The sequence below is a fragment of the Pristiophorus japonicus genome, chromosome 10, assembly GCF_044704955.1.
Source record: "Pristiophorus japonicus isolate sPriJap1 chromosome 10, sPriJap1.hap1, whole genome shotgun sequence".
Lineage (NCBI taxonomy): Eukaryota > Metazoa > Chordata > Chondrichthyes > Pristiophoridae > Pristiophorus > Pristiophorus japonicus.
The window spans coordinates 187,404,241-187,430,257 of NC_091986.1; the positions used below are offsets into that span (position 1 = coordinate 187,404,241).

At 40.4% G+C, this 26,017-nt stretch overlaps 1 protein-coding gene across 1 annotated transcript in view; it reads left to right on the forward strand.

The window, feature by feature from the left end:
- Positions 1–24,069, forward strand: part of LOC139274656 (F-BAR and double SH3 domains protein 2-like) — a 270,480-nt gene extending 246,411 nt beyond the window's left edge. Inside the window, exons 14-19 of the mRNA XM_070891334.1 lie at positions 2,427–2,510; positions 3,805–3,982; positions 9,472–9,692; positions 16,410–16,539; positions 16,945–17,030; positions 19,167–24,069. Coding sequence (XP_070747435.1) covers positions 2,427–2,510; positions 3,805–3,982; positions 9,472–9,692; positions 16,410–16,539; positions 16,945–17,030; positions 19,167–19,250 — 783 coding nt within the window. The 3' untranslated portion in view covers positions 19,251–24,069. The remainder of the gene's footprint in view (positions 1–2,426; positions 2,511–3,804; positions 3,983–9,471; positions 9,693–16,409; positions 16,540–16,944; positions 17,031–19,166) is intronic.
- Positions 24,070–26,017: the final 1,948 nt, after the last annotated feature.

Genomic DNA, 26,017 nt, shown 5'->3' on the forward strand with positions numbered 1-26,017 from the left:
GCACCGTGTGGTATCAAGCACTTTGTCTCAAGACAGGAAAGCTCTAGAGAAAGACCCATCCTTCCAGCAAATATGGCACCATGCTGACTAAGGAGGTCGTGAAGTATAAGTGGTTCAGGCTGCTATACTATTGTAGCTGGACAAAAAGTCTTGAGGTAGAAAAGAAGCAAAGGGAATCACTTGATAGTCATCGGGAACTCTGCTAGTACTTTTCCCCCTGGCTTGCTGATGCCAACTGCAGTGACATAACAGCTTCTCTGGCCAAAAGCAGCTAACTCAGCACAGACCAGGGGCCAACCCTGGCACCTTCTTGATCTGTAGTTTGTCCCTGGCCCCAAATACAAATGAGCAAAACTCTGGAACATGTATCCAACTCTACATCCTACATTATTTCTGTATTTTAATTACTTTAATTCGCTAATTGGAAGGATCCTGTGGAGAAACATCTGTAGTTTAAGAGGATGTGTAGTTTTTGTCACGGCAGTAGTGTAATGAAATCTAATGACCATTTAAAGTAAGAAAGGATGTACCTACAAATAAAATATTCTTGGAGAATAAGTGATCAGATTTGATGTCTATAAGAATGGCCCCGAACAACATGAAGAGCAGTAAAGAATGCAAAAGGCTCTACAAATCTGCATAGGATTAGACATTCAAAGGCTATTAATAGAAGAAAATTGTTTCACAATTGAGGAATCCAAGACAACCAGCAAAATTGCATGGCATTTACTGAATTTTTGTGTAAACGTCAACAGCAATATGTCAAATAAGGCACAGGCAATGAGCTTGCTAAAAGTAGGTATTATAGGTAAAGAAAACGCCACTGTTGAGTAGTGGAAACAAAAATACGGCTCCATTTTCCAAAGAGATTATTGACTACCCCGAATCCTTTGGGTGCTGTGAGATGTAGAAAAGCAAAAATCAAATTTCCCATCAGCAGGATGTGTTCCTGTAAACAAAAAAGAGCCTTATGATCAGAGACTTCTGTTCCAGTCCTAAAGAGCCAATTAAGCAAAATTCTCACTAATGTTACCCCCTCCTTTCCTGCATCCATTAATTCCTTACTCGGATATAGTTGCACAGGCAATTGGTGCAATCTGGTATCTTGCCAAAGTGGCTTTTACATATGAGCCTTGACGATCCATATTATCTTGGGTCCAACCTATGCTCGAACCAGCAAATATTAAGGATTTCACAAAGCAAATCATGTTCATTCTTCCCTATCACTATGCACAGAATGGTGCTGCAAATTTGCAGAAATGAGGCCTTTTTATTTTTGCACAAACCATGTAGAAAATATTTGAAAATTTTCAGTCCCTTTACTACTTTTATGCAGTATTTACATTACAACTGCAGAACTGATGCAAAGCAATTTTGTTCAACACTGGTGCTTTTTAAAAAAAAAAAATCAATAGTCAAAGCCAACCTGACTCCAGAGAACACTGCTTTGTGCTGGTTCTGGATTTTACACTCATCAGTGCAAAGCAAAACTGTACAATTGTCATGTAAATACAACCTTTTTTTCTGAAGTCAATGCTCTTGAGGTTTTGATTATTTCAGTAGCTTTTTTTGAATGTAAAGAAGGAAATTATTTTCATTTTTATGCCGTTTTATGGTACTACTTGGATGAAGACTTAAAATGATGGTGCAAATTAATGATGCTGCATCTTTCTGTAACATAAGTTCAAAATCATGAGAGGTCTGAACAGAATAGATAGCGAGAAACTGTTCCCATTGGCAGAAGAGTCGAGAACCAGAGGACACAGATTTAAGATTATTGGCAAAAGAACCTAAGGCGACATATGAAAAAACTTTTTACACAGCGAGCGGTTAGGATTTGGAATGTACTGCCTGAAAGGGTGGTGGAGGCAGACTCGATCACTGCTTTCAAAAGGGAATTCAATAAGTATCTGAAAGAAAAAAATGTGCAGGGCTACAGGGAAAGGGCGGGGGACTAGCTGAGATGCTCTTGCAGAACGTCGTCACGGGTTCGGCGGGCCAAATGGCCTACCTCCGTGCTATAACCATTCTATGATTTCAAGCCTAAGCAGGATTTTAAAAAATTACTTCAGCTAAAATAACTGATACCACTATTCTATTTATAAAAATGCCAAGAACACGGTAAATAGCCCACCATTTCATTTGGGTGTGGCTAAGCATCGTTACACTGGCAAATACTTTTCATCGACACATCAGTGAATTAATGAACATTCATTGCATTCCAAGATATTAGTCACATTTTAATGAAATTCCAATTTTGGAACTGAATTGGAAAAGCTTGTGCTTCAAGAAACATACTTAAAAATGTAATCAACTTGAAGTCCTAGCGGAAGAACACCCGCCCTTAAGTTGTTGTAAAACCACTTGCAAATTGACGTGCATGATTACCTGTTTATCTTGTGACTGCACTTATTTGCTTACTATAGGCTAACCAGCCAGACGAGCTCACTATTGAAGAACATGAACTCTTGGAAGTAATTGAAGATGGCGACATGGAAGACTGGGTGAAGGTTTGTGATGTATTTCATATTGTCAGATGTATTCTCTAATCCTCCGTATTGCTGAATGCAAGTGTCAGCCGTGGCTCAGTTGGTAACACTCTCGCCTCTGAGTCAGAAGGTTGTGGGCTCAAGTACCACTCCAGAGACTTGAGCACAAAAATTCAGGCTGACACTCCAGTGCCAGTGCTGAGGGAACGCTGCACTGTCGAAGGTGCCGTCTTTTGGATGAGATGTTAAACCGAGGCCCCGTCTGCTCTCTCAGGTGGACGTAAAAGATCCCGTGGCACTATTTCAAAGAAGAGCAGGGAAGTTATCACCGGTGTCATGGCCAATATTTATCCCTCAATCAACATCACAAAAAAAACAGATTATCTGGTCGTTATCACATTGCTGTTTATGGGTGCTTGCTGTGCAAAAATTAGCTGCTGCGTTTCCTACATTACAACAGTGACTACACTTCAAAAGTACATAATTGGCTGGAAAGCGCTTTGGGACGTCCTGCGGTCATGAAAGGCGCGATATAAATGCAAAGGTTTTTTTTTTAGTGTTTTCATCTGTTTTTCTGTTGCTTAAAAGCATTTTATAAAGTGATCAATTAATTTTAAATATAACTTCATTGTATACTGACTTGAGTATTTGTGAAGAAAGGTATTCTGGGCAATTAAAACTGATCCCCTCTGGCACTTTGAATTAAATACGTTTTAACTGATTTTCAAAAGATCTAGTAATTTATTTTTTGAAAAATAGCATTTAAAGCTGAAATTGTCTCTGTATATCTAAATAGCTGCACATGAGTAACAATTTGCCTTTTTTGTCCCCAACTTTTTTTACTCTTCCGATTTTAATCATATTCTGTCATTAGACTCTTGCTTTCCTGTTGAAGATGGCATGCAGTTAATTCTTTGAGATAAATGTACATAATTTCTGAATTTCACAAACTTAAAAACACATCTTGGTCAACATTATGAAAGAAAGAAAACAAATCTTTTGAGTTAATTCATTTTTCATCATAACGTGCTTTGGATGTGTTTCAGAAACTTCTCATCTCCTTTTGGTAAGGGGAGTATGGTCAGGAGCAATTTTCCTTCCAATTTATTTTTGGGGTGCGCGCAGCACTTTTAACGGGCTATGTGGCCCGTTCAAATCCCTGTTCGTGTGCAGTTTTTCCATTTAAAAGCCAGTGAGCCGGCTGCGTGGAACCTCCAGACCGCTGCGCGGCGGTGCAGCTTAACAGGACATTGGTCAGGAGTAGCATTTCTTTTTCTCATTGGCGTACTATTTGTATCTTTTCTGTCATTTAAAGGCAAGGAACAAGGCAGCTCAAGTCGGATACGTACCAGAGAAGTACCTACGGTTTCCGACCTCCAATAGTTTGATCAGTATGCTCCAAACTCTGGGTTCCTTGGATGCTCGATCTCATTCTTCCAGCAACTCCACAGAGCCTGAGCTGGTAACTGGTGGCATTAATGGAGATTCCAGTGGTAATTCTCTTTAATTTTCATCCTATCCTGAAAAATATGTGAGCAGCTTAGGTCAGGTTTCTGAATGTTCTCTCCTGCTCGATTTCAATATGAAATTTGTACAATTAATGTAGATATAATCAAAATGAATGTCTTTTTAAAAGAATGCACATTTAATATATCATTCTAATATTGATGCACAGTAGTATAGAAGGAGCCTGGCAAACTGACTTGTTATAATATGCTGTGACAATTACATACACAGCTAGAATGCTCACAGAGCAAACTTGAAGAGAAAGTTTGTTTTGGATCAACCACCAGACCTTTCAGCAATGCTATATTGTAACTTGGCAGCAAACACTGACGTTTTGTGTTTATACTGATTATTTACTATATAAAGCAGATCACAGTGGTATAATGCTTCCTCAAGTGACTTTGCTCAGTGTGGTTTTGAGCCATACAAACCAGGAACATCCCAGGTTTGATCCTTCCTGTGTGCTGAGTTAACTTGTTTTTAAGAACATAAGAAATAGGAGCAGGAGTAGGCCATAAGGCCCCTCGAGCCTGCTCCGCCATTCAATATCATGGCTGATCTGATCATGGACTTAGCTCCACTTCTCTGCCCGCTCCCCATAACCTCTTATACCCTTATCGTTTAAGAAACTGTCCATTTCTGTCGTAAATTTATCCAATGTCCCAGCTTCCACAGCTCTCTGAGGCAGCGAATTCCAGAGATTCACAACCCTCAGACAAGAAATTTCTCCTCATCTCAGTTCTAAATGGGTGGCCCCTTATCCTAAGATCATGCCCTCTAGTTTTAGTCTCCCCAATCAGTGGAAATATCCTCTCTGCATCCACCTTGTCAAGCCCCCTCATAATCTTATACGTTTCGATAAGATCACCTCTCATTCTTCTGAACTCCAATGAGTAGAGGCCAACCTACTTAACCTTTCCTCATAAGTCAACCCCTTCATCCCCGGGATCAATCTAGTGAACCTTCTCTGAACTGCCTCGACAGCGAGTATATCCTTTCATAAATATGGAAACCAAAACTGCACCCAGTATTCCAGGTGTGGCCTCACCAATACCCTGTACAGCTGTAACAAGACTTCCCTGCTTTTATACTCTATCTCCTTTGCAATTAACTGATTGCATTAGGGGTGCTTCAATTTGCCCTGAGCACCCTTGGGCTGGAGAGAGAAAAATCAGCAAAGCTTTGTATTTAACAGATTAGATAGGTGGTTGAAGGAAAGGGAAACAAAGAGATATAGGAACTGAGCAGTACATGGGATTAGGACTACTGTTCATGTGAAGGATAAACACCAACACAGACTGGTTGGTATGAATGGCCTGTTTGTATTGTAATTTCTGTGTAAATCTATGTCGTCCTGATTACTACTTGGTCCTCCCTTCCCAGCCCCATATCTCACCTTTGGTGGAAAGTGGGCCTTTATGGGCATCAACAAAGGACAGGGTTGAGCTCAGCTCTGATGCTTCTTTTGATTGAATAGCCTTCTGACATTCGCTGTCTAATCTTGTAGAGCTGAGCCGAGCAACTGATTCACGTGGAGCTGTGCCCCAAAATGAATCGGTAGAGGAGGATTGCCAATCTCAGTCTTGATCATTTAGTTGAACCAGCATCCACTGCCTTTTGAGGGAAGAGTTCTAGATTTCCACCACCCTTTCTTTGGAAAAAGTGCTTCCTGATTTTACTCCTGAATGGCCTTGCTCTAATTTTAAGATTATGCCCCCTTGTTTCTGGATTCCCCATGAGAGGAAATAGTTTCTCTGTATCTATCCTATCAAATCCCTTCACCATTTTAAACATTAGCATCAGATTAGATCACCCTTCAATTTTCTAAACTCAAAAGAATACAAACCAAACATATGCAACTTGTCCGCATAATTTAACCCTTTAAACTCCAGTACCATTCTGGTGACTCTGTACCTCCTCCAAGACCAATATATAGTTTCTGAGGTGCGCTGCCCAAAACTGAATGCAGTACTCTAGATAAAGTCTGACCAAGGTTCCATAGAACTGAAGCATAACTTCCTCCGCTTTGTATTTCAGCCGCCTCGGGATAAAGGACAATATAGTTAGGGATACGGTAGTGTAGTGGACTAGTAATCCAGAGAGCTGCTCTAATCAGAACGGGAGTTCAAATCCCACCATAGTGCTTTAAGAATTTGAATCTGGAAATAAGAAGTGAAAGTAACCATGAAGCTCTAAGATTGTCATTAAAAACCCAACTAGTTCACTAATGGACTTAGGAAAAGAAACTGTCATACTTAACTGGTGTGGCCTACGTGATTCCAGGCCCACATTCACATGGTTGACTCTTAACTCGGTTATCAAAACTGCTACCAGTGGTTCAAGAAGATGGCCCACCATCACCACCTCAGCGCAATTAAGGATGGGCAGCGATACCCACGTCCCATTTTAAAATTCCATTAACCTTTTTGATTAACTTTTGTATCTCTGCAGTAGCTTGTGTTCCTGGGCATCCACATCCCATTGCTCTCCATAATTTGTAGTCCCTTACCATTAAGAACATTTTCCAATTTATCTTTCTTCGATCTAATGTTTTCCCCAGATTGAACACTCTGCCACAGTTTTGCCCACTTATTTAACTTTGTGCATGTCTCATCTACATAATTTATACTGCCATCTACATAATTTACACTGCCATCTAACGTGTAATCTGTAAACTTGGATACACAACTCCCCATTTCTTCAAGTCATTGATATATATGCTGCAGAGCTGAAACACCACTTGGCACATCCTGCCAAGTAGAGTACAGGCAACTCTTGATTATCCGTACACTGATCTAACGGAGAACCCGCTGCAACAGCACTTTTGAAAACTGTCGTACACGTGAATATCTCGATCAGCTCGTGTCAATTACACATAAATTGACTTAGGCATGCACTCCTTTCTCACTTCGCAACTAAACACAGGCATTAAATAATTGTTTCACACGTGAAAATCTCGATTACTTCAACTAGCAAGCACACAAATTGAAGCAGGCATGGACTTCTTTCTCAATTTGCAACAGCCACACGCATTGAGGGCAGTTCAAGCAGTCAGGTGCACAATTTAAAATGTCGTGTGGAGGCACTAAAAGGAAACGAAAGATATTGTGCATCCAGCAGAAGTTAGAAATTATAAAGAAGTATGAAGCTGGCAGAAGTGTGCGTAACTTGACGGAGGAATATGAAGTTGGATCATCAACAATTTACGATACCAAGAAGCAAAAGAAAGATCTTGAAAGATTCACCGATGCTTCTGAATCGCCCGTGAAGGTAATGGCCCACAAGAATTTGCGAAAGCCAAAGCTTGACAAACTCGACCAGGTGCTTTATGAATGGTTTGCTTTGAAGCAGTTTGAAGATATGGCAATTTCAGGGCCAATGATTTTAGCAAAGACCAAGGACTTCAAGGCGAGAATGAATCCAGATGAAGAGTGCATTTTCTCAGACAGGTGGCTCTCACGATTTAAGCAGCACCATGGCATTCGGCAGCTGGATGTGTCGGGCGAGAAAAGATCGGCAGCCAATGAGGCCGCTCAGAATTATGCAAGAACATTTGCTGGAATGGTACAGGAAATGAAATTGACCGCAGATCAACTGTACAACGCCGATGAGACTGGCTTACTGTGGAGGTGTTTGCCGACTGCTACGTTGACTGCAGCAGGGGAGAAGGAAGCTGCAGGCTTTAAGATAAATAAGTACAGGTTAACAATCTTAAATTGTGGCAATGCCTCTGGTGAACACCAACTTCCACTGTTAGAGATTGGCAAATCAAGACGACCACGTGCTTTAAAGGGAATTGCTCATTTACCAGTCAGCTATAAGGCTCGGAGAAGTGTGTGGATGGACAAGGACATATTCATGGAATGGTTCTCAACAGAATTCGTCCCCTAAGCTCGAGAAAACATTAAGAAAATAGGCAAACCTAATGGGAAGTGTGTGCTGCTTCTGGACAATTGCAGAGCACACCCGCATGAGTCAAAATTAATGTCCAGTTGTGGCAACATCTTCACATGCTGTCTGCCCCCCAATGTGACCTTGCTCATTCAACCTATGGATCAGGGTGTCATACAAAATTTCAAGTGTCAACTTCAGGAACAACTTCATGTGCAGATTGATTAATAGAGATCTATCAATCATTGATTTCCAGAGAGCATACACTATTAAAGATGCCATCTATGTATGCTGTCTGGTATGGAGAGAAGTAAAAAACGTAACCCTGATGAGGTGTTGGCGCAAGTTGTGGCCCAATGTCATAATTGAAGACAGTGCTTCTGAAGACACAGAATTTGAAGGTTTCTATGCTGGGGCTGATACAGAAGAGGCTATCAAAGAAATCGTGGAGATTGTCAACAGTGCTCACGATACAAACGCACTTAAATCCAAGCAGAGGATGAGATTGCTGAGTGGACACATGTTGACATCAACACAGCTCTAGCACAATCTTATTCCGACGAGCAGCTTATCGGCAAGGTCACCAGTAGAGACAAATCTGATGAAGAGATGAGCGATTCAGACATTGAGATTGAAGTAAAAGAAAGGAAAACTTGGGCACGTGCTGAAGAGACAATGAAATATATCGTAGGTTTCTTTGAGGAGAATTCTCATTTCACTTCTCATGAGGTTCTGCAAACTCATATCATCCACAACACTTTAATGAAGAAGAAAATGAATTCATTTAAACAAGCAGATATAAGATCGCTTTTAAAAAAATCAAGCTAAGTTTTAACATTTTTAATTCTTTTAACATAAAATAATTTTGAGACAAAATGAGTCCATTCTCATTAACTTCACACCATGATAACACAAACTACGTCTTCGTGGTTGGTTCTATCAATGTCAAATTTCAGCTCTGAGACGTGCTCTCGCCCTCGCGGCAAAATGGTTTGCCCGGAATGGCCCGATCCCCGAGGGACCCGGATAATCGAGCGTTGTCTGTACATTCCCTTTACAGAGTGACTGCTGCTAACGAACCGGAAGCTGCGCAGAAGCGTTCTGTGCATAAATCTGATTTGTGTATTAATGTATAATGTTGTAGCTTTGCTCTCTCTGCTGTTTCTGCTTTGTTTTCCCAGTGCCCGCGTGTCCTGAAGGCCCACTCTGTTCCCAGTTAAATGTCGCTGCCGTTTTCCCGTGTGTCCGTTCTGTTCCCGGTCAGTGTTGCTGCCGTTTCCCCAGTGCCCGTGTGTCCCGAGGGCTCGCTCAGTTCCCGGTCAATGTCGCTGCTATTTCTGCTTTGTTTCCCACATCTCCTGGAAAAAAAACACCGAGACTGCGCATGCGCAACTGCTTCAACTTCGTTGGCAGCAGTAGCTACCTTCCCTTTATCCCTGCTCCATCTCTTGCCTTCCAACCAATTTCCACCAATTACTGTTTTCTTGGTCTTGCCATTGGATACAAAAGAAAGTAACTTATGTTCATTTTGATTTACCTGCTATAAGGTTCTCAGTAGTAACAAAAAAAAATGTTTCCCATTCAGTTTGTTTTGTGAAGGCACTTTACGATTATGAGGGGCAGACTGCAGACGAACTTTCGTTCCCTGAGGGAGCTATCATTAGGATACTAAACAAAGAAAACCAGGAGGATGATGGCTTCTGGGAGGGCGAGCTTAATGGCTGCATTGGTGTCTTTCCTTCCGTGTTAGTAGAAGAACTGGCAGGTTCAGAGAACGGTGATGCTCAGTGGATTGGAGATGCACAGGTATGTAAGAATTTAGTACCCGCATGTATTGTTTTGGGGAAAAATTCTAAAATTCGTGTTGGTGACATTTAGAAGTAGGAAAAGTTACAGGCATCAAAGCCATTGAAATACATGGAGCCACAGGAAAATGAGTGATTAGCATTTCTAATGATCAGCAATATTTGGCATGCCTGTTTTAGGTGAGCTATCATTTTCTTTTCCAGCAAACATAATACCATCAAATACAGTTGACCACATTTTTTCATTGGATTTTTTTCCAATCATCTGGGTTTCTGTCAAGCACAGAAATTGTTCACTTGTGTTTTATAATGCCCCAAAAAAGTTACTATGAAATCCACACGAATAAAGCTTCTATATGATCAATAAGGAATGCATACACTTTTTCTGTAGAGACAGATTAAATTTAGCCAAGTCTAGATAGTTTATAAGCCTGGAATTTCCCGTCAGCAGCGAAGCTGACCTCAAAGAAAGCTGCCCACAAAGATTTAGCGATCTTACTGCTGTGATGTTCACCTCTCCCGACGTTCGTTTGAATCTGACGCCAAGTCAAGCGATTCTCCAGCGTCCAGCATCAGTGATGTCATCAAGCTGCCAATCACAGGGCAGAATTCTCGCAGATAGCAAATCAGAAAGTAAAATGCAGAGATTATAATTTCCTTTGTATAAATTTTAGAGAGTGAAATAAAGATTGGGACATAAACATAGGATTAAGCTAGAAGCTAAAATATCATAAACAAACTTTAAAAATATATATTGTCTTAAAAACAATGTAACTCTTATCTTGTATTAATGGAAAAATTTGAAATTCCACAAAAGAAAAATTAGTATGTCAGGGCCAGAACAGTTGTTTAGCAACCAACACAGCTTAGCATCTCTCAGGGGTTTTAATAGTGATATTCCAGCATAGTAGCGGAAGTTTTCATCAGGAACTACATGTCAATGTGATTTGAATTGATTGCCGATCCAGGGAGTTCCACAGTGCAGCCCATGGAGAAGCGTAGAATCACTGACAGCAACTTCCGGATCGGTGTGTTTATCTGCGTGTGCACCGATTCCAGAAGTTGCTCTCACGTTCAGACGAGCAATGATGCCGAACACTGACCGTTCCTTCATCATTACCACCGCATCATCTGGGCCAATATCTTTAACATAGTAAACATTCCAAGCTGCTTAATAAAGGAGAAAAAAAAACTGGTGTTGAACATCCGTAGTAGAGGAGAAGCTTTTTGCAAAGAGTTGTGAGGCTGTGGAATTCACTTCCAGTGTTGGTGGTTGAGATGGGAATTATGTCAAATTGAAGAATAGATTGATGGATGAAGAAAAATAAGTCAAAAGGATATGGAAATAGGATGGATAAATGTGATTAAAATTATTTGCTTGCGTGGAGGATAAACTGGTTGGATAAATGGCCTGTTTCCATTTTGTAACCTCCTTGTATTTCTGTCTAGTTTAAGGGTGGTTGCTAAAGGTGCAAGTTGCCAATAGCCAAGACTCAAGGACCCACACACGTCCATCGACATTAAACCAGCACAGCTTATCAGCGCACAAGACAGCTAAGCTTCCTTCTGCCTGCCCAGCTAAGACCACCATGCCCATTACGGCATTGGTTGTAGGGTTATCTGGAGCAGAATGGTATTGGGGATAATGTATTGAAGTGGATAGAGAACTGGTTGGCAGACAGGAAGCCGAGAGTCAGGATAAACGGGTCCTTTTCAGAATGGCAGGCAGTGACTAGTGGAGTGCTGCCAGGGTTCAGTGCTGGGACCCCAGCTATTTACAATATACATCAATGATTTAGATGAAGGAATTGAGTGTAATATCTCCAAGTTTGCAGATGACACTAAGCTGGGTGGCGGTGTGAGCTGTGAGGAGGATGCTAAGAGGCTGCAGGGTGACTTGGACAGGTTAGGTAAATGGGCAAATGCATGGCAGATGCAGTATAATGTGGATAAATGTGAGGTTATCCACTTTGTAACAAAAACACAAAGGCAGAATATTATCTGAATGGTGACAGATTAGGAAAAGGGGAGGTGCAACGAGACCTGGGTGTCATGGTACATCAGTCATTGAAAGTTGGCATACAGGTACAGCAGGCAAATGGCATGTTGGCCTTCATAGCTAGGTGGTCTTACTGTAGTTGCACAGGGCCTTAGTGAGGCCTCACCTGGAATATTGTGTTCAATTTTGATCTCCTAATCTGAGGAAGGACATTCTTGCTATTGAGGGAGTGCAGCGAAGGTTCACCAGACTGATTCCCGGGATGGCAGCACTGACATATGAGGAGAGACTGGATCAACTGGGCCTGTATTAACTGGAGTTTAGAAGAATGAGAGGGGATCTCATAGAAACATATACAATTCTGACTGATTGGACAGGTTAGAGGTAGGAAGAATGTTCCCAATGTTGGGGAAGTCCAGAACCAGGGGTCACAGTCTAAGGATAAGGGGTAAGCCATTTAGGACTGAGATGAGGAGAAACTTCTTCACTCGGAGCGTTGTTAACCTGTGGAATTCTCTACCACAGAAAGTTGTTGATGTCAGTTCATTAGATATATTCAAGAGAGAGTTCGATATGGCCCTTACGGCTAAAGGGATCAAGGGGTATGGAGAAAAAGCAGGAAAGGGATACTGAGGTGGAATGGTGAGCCATGATCTTATTGAATGGTGGTGCAGGTTCGAAGGGCCGAATGGCCTACTCCTGCACCTATTTTCTATGTTTCTAATAGGAAGATTTCCAATCCCTCCGGGTCTCCTTAATGAGCCAACCTGGCAGATCAGTCAATAACAGAGCCCTAGAACAGTGGAACCTGCCTCGCTCAAGTATTGGATTACCAAATCTGGCGCAGAAGATTGACTCCTTTCCATTTTTCCATCACCAGACATCATTTTGTAGCTGACATGACACCAAATGGCACAGTCAATAGTTGACTGGACATCTGTGGATGTGGGTTTAACTCCTCATTAGGTGGATAGCAGCTATCCGAATTGGTGTGAGTGCAGCTGGAAGTATAGGGCTTCAACAGCAACTGCTTGCTGCTGTGCAGACCAGTCATGGCATCCAACAAATATTGGTTATAGAAGCAAGTGATCTCATACCTAATCTCGAAGTAACACCTTCCAAACATTGAAAAACTGATTGCTATATCCCAGACATCTTGATGTTTGACACAAATGGGCACATTTTTATTTAATCCAATTTAAAAAGTTAATGCAGAAAATGGTTGTCTTTTTAAGTGTTGATATGTGATAGTTTTATATGTTTGGAATAGAAAGTGGCTTAACATAAAAGTCTATAAAGATGCTCTACTCCCAAGATCATATTTTCTTGCATATCATCATGTACTTCGCATATTTCTCTCTGCGCGAAAGTAAGAAGAAAGCAAAAAATGGCAAGTTATTTTTTTTCACTTTAATTTATTTCTGTGCTTTATCATACAAACAAGGGATGTTTTTTAGTACAAATTTGTTATATTTATTAATGATTATTTACCCACCCCGTGTTTCTCTCAGTAATGTTCTGTTTTTTTTTACATTTCTCGACAAAAAATTTAAACGTCCTGTTCTGTTCAGAATCATGGGTGTGCCGTTTTGAAAGCCAAGACTTAAATTGCAGTGTACATTAACGCCTTAATTCACTATGGTGATAAAAATCTTGAACTATAAGCAGCAAATTCTCCCAGAGGCACTGCCACAGCAATTTAATGATTTGTTTTTTTAAGGGAGCTTTGCACAGACGAAGGCCTAAAAAGCTGCGGAAATGCAGAATAGAAGGAAATAACACAATCCTTCCTTCCTGCCCATTAACTTGTTTATGGAACAAAGCGGTATTCAGAAACCGTATGTGGACATATGTAGCTGGTTCTACTTGAAACATCAGCTGATTCTTAGTCACTTAAAATGTCATCATGCTGAAAAATTACATGTGAGGTTTTATACACAAAGCAGCCATAAGGCAGTGCTTAAAACTTCTGACTCCCACAATGTTTTTACAGCCAGTAAGGCAGGGTGAACAGAGCTTTGAATTAGTTCACGGTTATTGGTACCAACATTACTTCAATAACAACTTGTATTTATTTAGCACCTTTAACATAGTGAAAAGTCCCAAGGCACTTCACAGGAGTATTATGAGATAAATAATTTGACACCAAGCTGCATAAGTAGAAATTAGCGCAGGTGACCATTACTTCCTTTAGCTAATTAAGAGATAAACATGGATATTGTAGTGCTGTGGGAGCACCCCGTTTGGTGACTATCAAATGTAGAACATGGACACAAATGCCAATAACCTCTGGGACTTGAACCGAGAATCATGGGACTATGCAGGGAAAATTTTGTGGTAACATAGGATAGTAACAAATGTTTTGGGAAACAGCCTAAAATATACTTGTGTACTACTGTTTTATTATAACTTTCCAGCCCATTGGGACAGAAATTAAGCATCTTTTTGTATAGTTTTAGCTTAATGATTGCCCTTAATCTAGTCACAATACATACATAACAAAAACAGCTGTTTCCCAAATCATCCCCACCCCCCCCCCACCCCAAGTCAAACGGACATATGAAAATAATGGGCAGGCAAACCTGATCCATCAAGCCTCACTTGTAATGGCTGGAGCATCATAAACAGATACTTTTTCTCTCTCTCTCCCACTTCCCGCCCCACCCCTCTCGGCCCGCAGCCATGTAATCTCCTGGGAGAGGCAAATTAACAGAGAAAAACCCAGGGCCAATAAGAGTGGGGGGGGGGGGGGGAGGTACTCACAGTTGGACTGAGAGTCAGCGCACACCGCCAGCCAGCCAGCAACGCATTCCAGCGATTCTCTACTCTCTGGGAAAAGAGGAACCACCTAACATCTAGCATATTCCTACTTCTGTGTAGTGTAAACGCATGCCCCTTGGTCTGAGAGTAAGGAAGTAATAGATGTATACAAAGCTTTGGTTAGACCACAGTTGGAGTACTGTGCAGTTTTGGAAACTCCGTTATACAAAGGACTTTAGAGCTGTAGAGCACGTGTAATGTAGCTTCATTAGGATGGTGCCAGAGTTGGGAAACTTTAGTCATAAGGAGATATTCAAGATACTGGGACTATTTCAACTGGAGTAGAGAGCGCTAACAAGAAATTAAACCAAGGTTTTTATAATTATGAAGGGCTAAACAAGGTAAGACTATTTCCCTGGTTGGGGAGTCTGTGACGAGCGATCATCAATTTTAACTAAGAAGGAGGAGAAAGATTAGGCGTTTTTTTTTATTAAAGCATCGTTAGAACATGGAAAACTTTGCTACATTGAATGGTTGAGATAGAGATTATTGCATCTTTTAAGAGAGAATTGGATAAGTATTTGAAACCGAGGATGATACAGAGCTATGGGCAGAGAGCAGGGTCATAGAATTAATATTAAAAGAGAGACAATGGCCTCTTTCTGTGCTGTGATCTTCTATGGCTCCATAAATTTGTGTCATTAAATCTGTTAGCAGATTTCCCATGCTTACGGTCACAACAAAAGGGTTGTTAATTCGGCAACAATAACTTCTGCATGATTCACACCCAAGTAGTTTTAAACACTAATAGCAGTAATGGTTTTATACAACTGTCCTACAGTATTACATTAAATGGCAAGCAATTAATACAACCTGTTTTCTTCACAAAGTCTCATTCAAGCTGATCAGACTTTTATTCTTCGTGGATGGACTTCTGATTGTCCCAACAACGTTCTAACTTTAAGAGGAATAATATCCCATTCTTATACTATTCAGCCACCTTGGGCTGAATCTACCCGCAACAGTATGCGTAGCTGCATGTTTATTGAGGTGTTTACCCCGCTTCTAATCTTTTGGCCTTCATCTCTGTTCCACAAGCTCTGTTTATGGTACTTTAAATGCGTAGGCCACGTAGCCTTGCAGGCTTTTTCATATGTGTTGTCTTAGCAACTCTGTATGGACCATCTCTTGACCTGGGTGTTTATCATCCTTTGTCTTTTGAGTTTCCAAGCAGTCTTTGTTCATACAAATCCCCTTTCTTCCACATTCACTATCTGGCTAAAATGCTAAAGCAAAGCACGCTGGGACACTTTAACCATTTGAACCATTTTAAAATATTCTAAAATGTAGACTTAATTTAAAAATAAAATGCAATATTAATCAACCTTATAATTTATAGTCTTGGTGTTATCATTTGATGTGACTATAGCTGTTATTTTTTTTATAAATATATAGATTGATTTGTCAACTATGATGTCTTTTTTTTAATTACAAAGTAGATTTTAATAGCACATGTTGTTTGAACAGAATAAATGGCGAACAGTTTTCACAGGTGTTATGAGGTTTGTCTCATTCATGAACCAACAAAGCAAGTTACCCTGGGAACCATTCTGTTCCAGTCAACCATAGCACAGCTTAACCTTGAATCTTTCAGCAAAATAGTATTTACAATTGAGTCAAACTCTTTTATCCATAGAAGCACCTGCTTTTCTGGCCTTCATTCTCTGTTTAGTCTCTTGTATGACCATGTATAAGCAGATGCTTGTTGTGTCCTATGTGTGGATAAGGTGAAATTGCAGGCTGCCAGTGGACACATGTACAAAAGAAGAAGTCATTATGATGGGAAAAAACCCACAAATTACTCATTACAAAAATATTATGGACTAATCTGCATAAATATAAATCTAATAAAACCTGAGTAATATTCAGTCTCATTTTCTGTTAAATTCTGATGTGCAGGTATCTCCATCTTCAAGACCACAGGCCAGTCTTCCTTCATTACCATTGTATGATCAGCCACCTTCCAGCCCTTTCAACAGCCCAGACAAGACAGGGTCACAGTTCTTCCCCAGATCACCTTCAGTAACAGGTAAAGTATGGAAGCTATACTAGAATATAGCTGATGTTAGGATAACGGGTGCTGTTTACTCTAGCAAGCTCCTGAATGATTAATACTTTTTCCCACAACATCTCCTATGGCTTGAGTGTTGCTAATCATGTGCCTCTTCTGTACATATAATATTTTGAGTTCCTAAACTTGTCTTGCATCTTTCAAAATGTACATTGTTATATTGAATAACTACAAAAAAAAAGCATTACATTTTGGTGCTGGTTATAAATACAACACTCTTTTAATTCTTTCTGGAACTAAAATGGTACAAGTGGAGTATAAAACTGTCATTTTAATTTGTCAACAAAATAACATTTGTAGACATCAGTAAATGTTTGTGGTTTTGATGAAACTACGAGTGTACAACTTGCATTCAATTTTCAGATCACGAAACCTTACTTTCAGAAGCATCCACTAATCTACAACCACAGAGATGCACACCAGAAACTTCAGTTGGAAAAATCCGACCGGTAAGTTCTACATGTTGGCTCTTGGTGATCTCAATCTTACCTCATTGCAAGTAACATTGTTTTAAAGCTGTGTAGGAATACTTCTCCATTTTCCAGTTTTTTTTTTTCCTCTTCTAAAGACGTTGGTTGGGACTGATGTAAAGTTTCATTAGTGTACACAACTGTGCAGTGTCCATTCCTAATGTGTGAGCATAGACAGAGAGTCAGCAGGCTTGTTGACTGTGGGGCATCGAATCAAGCCCACACTTTCCATGGTTGATGTCGACACATGCATGTTCCAGTAGGCATTAACCCAAGTGTGAGAACCCCATTGATTGTTTTTACTCCCCTCTATCCTGGAGACACTGAAGATAATTAAAAGATCCCTCACCAGCACCAACCCAGCCAAAGCTCAGTACAGAACAGGATCAAATCTAGTGTTCGATTGCTGAGTACTATACCACACGTGTGTTTACCCATTGAGCGAACAGGGTAGTTTACCATTAAGTTCTATAGGATGCAGATGACACCAAACTGGGTGGCGGTGTGAGCTGTGAGGAGGATGCGAAGAGGCTGCAGGGTGATTTGGACAGATTAGGTGAGTGGGCAAATGCATGGCAGATGCCGTATAATGTGGATAAATGTGAGGTTATCCACTTTGGTGGCAAAAACACAAAGGCAGAATATTCTCTGAATGGTGACAGATTAGGAAAAGGGGAGGTGCAACGGGACCTGGGTGTCGTGGTTCATCAGTCATTTGGCATGCAGGTACAGTAGGCGGTGAAGAAGGCAAATGGCATGTTGGCCTTCATAGCTAGGAGATTTGAGTATAGGAGCAGGGAGGTCTTACTGCAATTGTACAGGGCCTTGGTGAGGCCTCACCTGGAATATTCTGTTCAGTTTTGGTCTCCTAATCTGAGGAAGGACGTTCTTGCTATTGAGGGAGTGCAGCGAAGGTTCACCAGACTGATTCCTGGGATGGCAGGACTGACATATGAGGAGAGACTGGATCAACTGGAACTTTATACACTGGAGTTTAGAAGGATGAGAGGGGATCTCATAGAAACATATAAGATTCTGACGGGACGGGACAGGTTAGAGATGCGGGAAGAATGTTCCCGATGTTGGGGAAGTCCGGAACCAGGGGACACAGTCTTAGGATAAGGGGTAAGCCATTTAGGACTGAGATGAGGAGAAACTTCTTCTCTCAGAGAGTTGTTAACCTGTGGAATTCCCTGCCGCAGAGAGTTGTTGATGCCAGTTCATTGGATATATTCAAGAGGGAGTTAGATATGGCCCTTATGGCTAAAGGGATCAAGGGGTATGGAGAGAAAGCAGGAAAGGGGTACTGAGGTGAATGATCAGCCATGATCTTATTGAATGGTGGTGCAAGCTCGAAGGGCCGAATGGCCTACTCCTGCACCTATTTTCTATGTTTCTATGAATTGGAAGGATATTTTAAATGTTGCTGGCTCAAATTACTTTTCACTACCTAGACTTTCTAAAGTCCATACATTTTAAAGATAGATGCTAAGTCAAACTTATCAGAACCGCTCCAGATTAGCCCAAGCAGAGCCAAGCATAGAATTGAGTAAAACAAGAAATTGGAAACACTTGCGTGATCCAATTGCTACATCTTTGGTGTGTTGTATTTGCACTGTTCATGTTGGTGTTAGTAGGACAGGGCCGTGGAGTACAGGGTTATTGCATACATATACTGTAAGCTAGTAAGAGAAGATGTACCTGGGGTGACTCTTAATGATGCTCGGCAAAACCCATTAGAAGCACGGGTGAAGGGAAAGTTGTTGGCGTAATTGGAAGATGGGACGAGTAAAACACTTTTTTTCAAGTGTTGTAATTGTAGCGTTTAGGGGTATTGGAATAGGTGAGGGACTGTCATAGTGGCTGCATCCCACAGATTTTTATTTGGTTCCATCACAACAACAACCAAATGGAAATGATACCGTAGCTATGGTTCCGATATCTGTTTGAACAAAACTCTGGTTTCTGCTACTACATAATTGGTCAAAGGGACTCTACAACATTACATCACACATTTACTGAGACTAAAGAGTTTTAATTATGTCAGTAACTTGTCTTCATGTTAAGACAAAGGGTTAATTTCAGGATGTGATGCAGAGGTTTCTCTCTTTGCAGGTACGGGCTGCTCCACCTCCACCTACCCAGCACCATCGCCGGAAACCAGAAAAGACAGAGGAAGTAGAAATAACTCTGGTGTGACCAACAGATGACCTTTGTGTGTTCAGATTTGAGACTGAATTATTCAGCGTTTTTGATTTCAGATTCCTTGCGTTCTCTGCCCCACCAGTGCAATGGGATCTATAGTCAAGGAGCAGAGGAAGGCAAAGAAAAAAGGCGGTTATGAGGAAGTGTGGATCATGAGGAAAGTCGACGTTCCTTCTTTAATTTGCAAATATCTTGTGCCTTTGTAGCCACCACTTCTCTTTCTGGTCATTTCAATTGGGCCATAAGTTTTTTGTCCTTTTTTTTTAGTACAATGAGAGGAATACTGCTTGACCAATCTAACTGTCAATGGGTCCAGTCCTGTTTCTGTCCACTATTTAAAAGACATTTAGCACACTGCTTCTTCTGTCCCCAGTGCAGCAGAGTCTGGTACTTCTGTGATTCTATGCCTATTGTGCTGTGCAGGGCACAGTTTTGGATCAGAAAGGTGTGTTTCTCTGGTACAGTTCCAGTACATAGCTGTTGGTTTTTAAACCTTTGCCTGTAGTGCCAGATGCAGGTATGATTGTTGTATCAGTCAATCACTCATCATTGTTTTGAGACTGAAGGATGTAGGTAGAAGTGAAGTTTTTTTTTAAGGCACAGGACATGTTCTTCATAACATTTATATTGTACATTCAGTAGCACATTACTGTAACCACAAGGTTGAAATACTTGTAAAACATATCTCTCTTTAGTATTAATCCTGTCTGTATACATGTATTCAACTGTAATGTGCAGTAGCGTGAATGGACTAGAAGAATTGAGGGGATAGGCTTAAGTAAGGACTGAAATTCTTTTAAGAGGGGCTGGTTCCTCTCAGTAGTTCCAGTGCAAAGAAAGAGAATCAAACAAATAAGGGAATAAATACAAAAAATGCCTCTGTTAATTCAAGAGTCTTAGTTTTCCATAATTGTGTATGACTAATATTTATGCAATAATTCTAGTCAAGAAATAAAAGACAATTATGGACTTGTTAAAATGGAAACTTTAGAAATGTGTTTCCAGTGAAGCTGTAGAGCACGATTGCCCTTCTAGAAAGAGGAAAGGATTTCTTTGTCTTCTGGGGGTTACATTTTCCTTCCTCTTAGTTTTAAAAAATCTTTAAAATCACTACCTTTAAATTGCATATATTGGTTCAATCTTGACATGCTAATTATTTTTTCATTCAAAAGCAATTCACATTGTACTCCCCAAAATATATAATGCCAATATTAAACTGGAAGGGAGGCATATTTGCTGAATAATGCAACTTCATGATTGCAGTAAACCATTTGACTTGTTTCTTGAGTGCATTAATTAAATATACAAATGGCAAATTGTTGTAGGTTTGAAGTTTATCAGTAAAAACGCAGGAAGCGTATTTCCACTGTCGTACTGGGAACGTCTGTTTAAATTGCCTTTTGCCAGAGCACACTTCAGTTTACTGAATTATATGCATACTTCAGCTTTTATTCCACAGTCAGGGGTTTTCAGACTTACTATATTGAATGTACTAAAGGGTTGGAAAACTGGAAAAATGGGACTGGAGGCTAAGGATAACATTTCAATGGCTGCAAACATTAAACAAATAACTGCCAAACATTTTCATAAAGACTGCTAAGTTTGAACAACAAAGCAGCAGAGGTGATGTAGTTCAAAAGTTAACTTTTTTGCAGAGTAGATTCTTGAATGATCCAATGTATTCGACTAAAGACTTTAAATCTGATAGCTGCCATTTGTTCAGATTCTCTATTCTCTGTTCTTTTCTCTTTCCCCCCCCCCTCCCCCCTCCTCACTATAAGAGTGCTATTTGCTGGTGTCAATCTTGCATACCAATACTGCTGGAGGAGAAACTGAGGTTAACAATTGCGTTTTTGAATTCAATTGCAGTATTTGGCTGTTGCACCTCATAGTAAGAACATGTAAACCACTTTTAATTATCTCCATTGGGAATTAGATTTGAGTCCTGCATCTTTACACAGTTGACTTACAACACTAAAACAAAAGCAAAACCAATCGTGTTCAGATACCTAGCCTTATATTAATCTTCCAACAGTTATGTAGTCATTAAAATGGTCCATCTTGATAGTCAACTATCTGTCTTTTCAAGCTTAGAAGCCTCATTATTTACCCATAGCAAGCTGTGCTGGTCAGCAAGATTCAAACTTGGTTTGCATTGCTTTAACCAATAAATGTACCTGGAATTCATTTTTAAACACCTCTTTTCTAGTTTGTTATTGCATAATCTTCTTGCTTGGATTTAGCAACCAGTTCCACTTGTGCTTTTCCTTTCATACAGATTAATCTCTATAGTACATGTATATACATACATTGAAGTAAACATACAGTAAAGCATTGTATATTATGCTGAAATGCAATCAACCATATCACTGTTTGCTTACAAATACTGTATAAGTATATGTCCCAGTTGGTCGTCATGTACATGGTAAGTCATCAGAAAATTAAAATCTGTAGGACAGACTTGTAGATGTAGTAGCAAGCAGAGGGCTCCCATTCAAAGGATTGGAGTTTGAATTAATTCTGCCCAACTTCCCTTCCCCTTCTCCCCACCCCCAGACAAGTCTGATTCAGGATAGACCCTCCCCCCCCCCCCCCCACTGAGGAGTTCACGATACATTACATTGGGGGCGGGGATTGGAATCGGTAGGGAAATATTTCCTGTCCTGCAAGTCCTGCTTCCTGCTGGCCAATACAAAGTGATGATGATGGTCTTGGAGAAGTCTGTGGGTTGTGCCTTTCCAGCTGAAAGATGGTGCCAAAGCAGGAGAGCAAAGAAAGCAGTAAAAATTTGAGAAATTTTAAAAAGACGGAAGTGTAATTTACTATTGTTGCATTTGAATCTTGACTATACAAGTTGGTTGAGAATTATGCTTTAAAAGAGTAAGTGAAAATAGTATGTTCAATTTGTATGCTTGCATCAGGTATGTGTTAGTATCTCAATGCGTGTCATGGTTAATTAAGGAAAAAAGAAGCTTTGTGTGAAAGCTTCAAGGGTAGCATAGATTTTATATGCATCAGTTTGATCACTTAAAATTGATTTGTAAATGCAAAGAAAAGTTATTGTGCAACCCTTAAGCAAACTCTCAAATCTGGAAAATTGACCTGCTTGTGTACGTGATTCAGGGCAGGTTCAGGTTTCTGCTGTGGCGACACCCACATCCACCAATACTGTGTGTATTTTTTGTTAATGATCCACAAAACCAAACAGGTGAATCTTGTGCTTTGTCGGATTCTGGCATGGAAATACATCTCCTGTAGGCTAAGAAAGGTAGAGCGCTGTCAAGATTGTGGGCGAGTCTGATCTTATTTACAATCCTTTCCAGTAAGGTGCATTGAACACAATATCTACAGTAAAAGTACTACAAAACATTAATTAGTGAATGTTTTCCTTTATTATACATAGTTTTGAAGCATCAGTTTGCTAAAGTTTCAAAGAATGTTTCAGCCTCCAAATGGATAAATACATGACATCATGATCACCTCATTAACCAGATAGTTTGGGGAAGGAAAGTGATACAGCTTTTAAAATAACTGAACTAATAACTCACTGTTCCTGTATCATTTGACCCTTCTTTGATCCATGACTAAATACAGATTAGGTTATTACTTTTAAGGCTGCTATCGCACAACTTCTGGAAGCTGTACAATAGTTTAGAAAATAGCACCTTAAAGGTATGGATCTGACTTCTCAATCTGATATTACAAATTGAGTAAAGTCATAGCAAGTCACTGATCACATAATGGTTAGTATAAGCAGGAAACCATGTACTTTTTAAATAATTCTGTAAACCCTTGTTAAATAGTATACTACACACACAACATTTCTAATAGATTGTGATTTAAAGAATCTGTATCCATAAAGGCTTTATCTGCCTGTGTTTTCAATATTTGGCTTGAAGAGGTTAAGTTTAAAACTAGAAAGGTTATGAAAAGTGTCTACATGGACATTTGGCTAATTTGAATCTGCTCAAGCCATGTTTGAGAGCCTTTGAACTGGAGGCCCACATGGTTTTGCTGTGTTTTGTAGCTCCAGAATACAGTGAACATACATATACTGCCAACAACCGAGCCTGACTTCCATCACCTTGGTAGTGTGGTGGTGACACTACTTGCTACGTACCTCTTGAGCTGTAGATTCAAATCCTGGTGAAGACCTACACTTCAACCTACTTAGTAATATTCAATGACTGAATTTCATCACCAGGCCAAAAACTGTTACCTTGAAGAAACATGACAGGTTGTAATGGCATTTACAAGAGGAAAGCACAAAGAGTTGTTGTAATGGTAAAGGAGTAATAGCAGGGACATAAATAAAATGTACATTCAGAGTTATCCAACATTAAAAAGGTTATTGTTTCTTTAAAACTGCACTCTCAGATATGGTTAATGCCCTGCTTTAAATTCTTTTGTTGTATTCTGGTTCTTTTCATTTTTGTTTACTTTTATGATGTTTACAGACCATATTTTTATAATCTGACATTGCTGTTGCCAATTCATCCAAACGTCATTGGTTTCCCCCATCAGTTGGCTATTGATTATTTGCCAGTTTGTCCATATTTTATATTTTCTCTCAAGTATTATTTTAAAATTGCATTTTTGCTCTAAATTAAGAACTGCTAAGAGTTTTCAAACTATGTGTTCCCTTTTAATTGTCTATACTTGGGGCTGATTATCCACATTATACATTGTACATTGTACAGTGTCAGTACTTCAAGCAGAGAAAGCAAATGTGCAAAATGTTTTCTGCAGTGTATTGGCTGTTAAAACTTGTATTTATTATGTACAAAATGTTAAATAAAAATTTGAAACTTTATGCAAGCTTTCATTATTTATTGCCGTTTATCTGAAAACTTTACATTTTAGCCCAAGTCATGGTACATATAATATCACACAGCACTCTCAAATACATACGTATACAGATGTTGTATACTGTTGCATAGCACTATATATAGTCAGGGTTGAGGCCAGATCAGTGGAAGAGAGGCAATCTGCAATAATAATAGGAATTCTGGAAATATACCACAGCTCCTACGTAAACTAGAGGTGATCCAAAACCCAGCTGCCCATGACCTAACTCGCACCAAGTCCCGCTCACCCATCACCTCTGTGCTCGCTGACTTGCATTGGCCCCCGGTTTTGAAATTCTCATCCTGGTTTTCAAATCCCTCCATGGCCTCGCCTCTCCCAAGCTCTGTAATATCCAACAGCACCCCTCTTTCCCCTTCCCCCCCCCCCCCCCCCAAGATGTTTGCGCTCCTCTAATTCTTCCCTCTTGAGCATCCCCGATTATAATAGCTCAATCATTGGTGGCTGTGTCCTAAGCTCTGGAATCTCTGCCTCGACCTCTCTCATCCTTCAAGACACTCCTTAAAACTTACCTCTTTGACCAAGCAAAGGGTGCAAGGGTCAAGGATGTCTCTGAGTGGCTGCAGGGGGAGGGTGAATGGCCAGTTGTCGTGGTGTATATAAGTACCAACGATATAGGTAAAAAACGGGAAGAGGTCCTACAAGCTGAATTTAGGGAGCTAGGAGTTAAATTAAAAAGTAGGACCTCAAAGGTAGTAATCTCAGGATTGCTACCAGTGCCATGTGCTATACAGAGTAGAATCGCAGGATAGCTTAGATGAATACGTGGCATGAGGAGTGGTGCAGAAGGGAGGGATTCAAATTCCTGGGACATTAGAACCGGTTCTGGGGGAGGTGGAACCAGTACAAACCGGACGGTCTGCACCTGGGCAAAACCGGAACCAATGTCCTCGGGAGAGTGTTGGCGAGTGCTGTTGAGGAGGGGTTAAACTAATATTGCCCGGGGATGGAACCTATGCAGGGAGACAGAGGAAAGTAGAATGGGGGCAGAAGCAAAAGATAGAAAGAAGAAAAGTAAAAGTGGAGGGCAGAGAAACCCAAGGCAAAATTCAAAAAGGGCCACATTACAGCAAAATTCTAAAGGGGCTAAGTGTGTTAAAAAGACAAGCCTGAAGGCTCTGTGCCTCAATGTGAGGAGTATTCGTAATAAGGTGGACGAGTTAACTGCGCAGGCGGCTATTAACGGATATGATATAATTGGCATCATGGAGACATGGCTCCAGGATGACCAAGGCTGGGAACTCAACATCCAGGGGTATTCAACATTCAGGAAGGAGAGACAAATGAAAAAGAGGTGGGGTAGTGTTGCTGGTTAAAGAGGAAATTAATGCAATAGTAAGGAAGGATATTAGCTTGGATAATGTGGAATCTATGGGTGGAGCTGCAGAATACCAAAGGGCAGAAAACGCTAGTGGGAGTTGTGTACAGACCACCAAACAGTAGTAGTGAGGTTGGGGACAGCATCAAACAAGAAATTAGGGAAGCGTGCAATAAAGGTACAGCAGTTATCATGGGTGACTTTATAGATTGGGCTAACCAAACTGGTAGCAATACGGTGGAGGAGGATTTCCTGGAGTGTATTAGGGATGGTTTTCTGGACCAATATGTCGAGGAACCAACTAGAGGGCTGGCCATCCTAGACTGGGTGATGTGTAATGAGAAAGGATTAATTAGCAATCTTGTGCGAGGCCGCTTGGGGAAGAGTTGACCATATTATGGTAGAATTCTTTAAGATGAAGAGTGACACAGTTAATTCAGAGATTAGGGTCCTGAACTTAAGGAAAGGTAACTTCGATGGTATGAGACGTGAATTAGCTAGAATAGACTGACGAATGATACTTAAAGGGTTGACGGTGGATAGGCAATGGCAAACATTTAAAGATCACATGGATGAC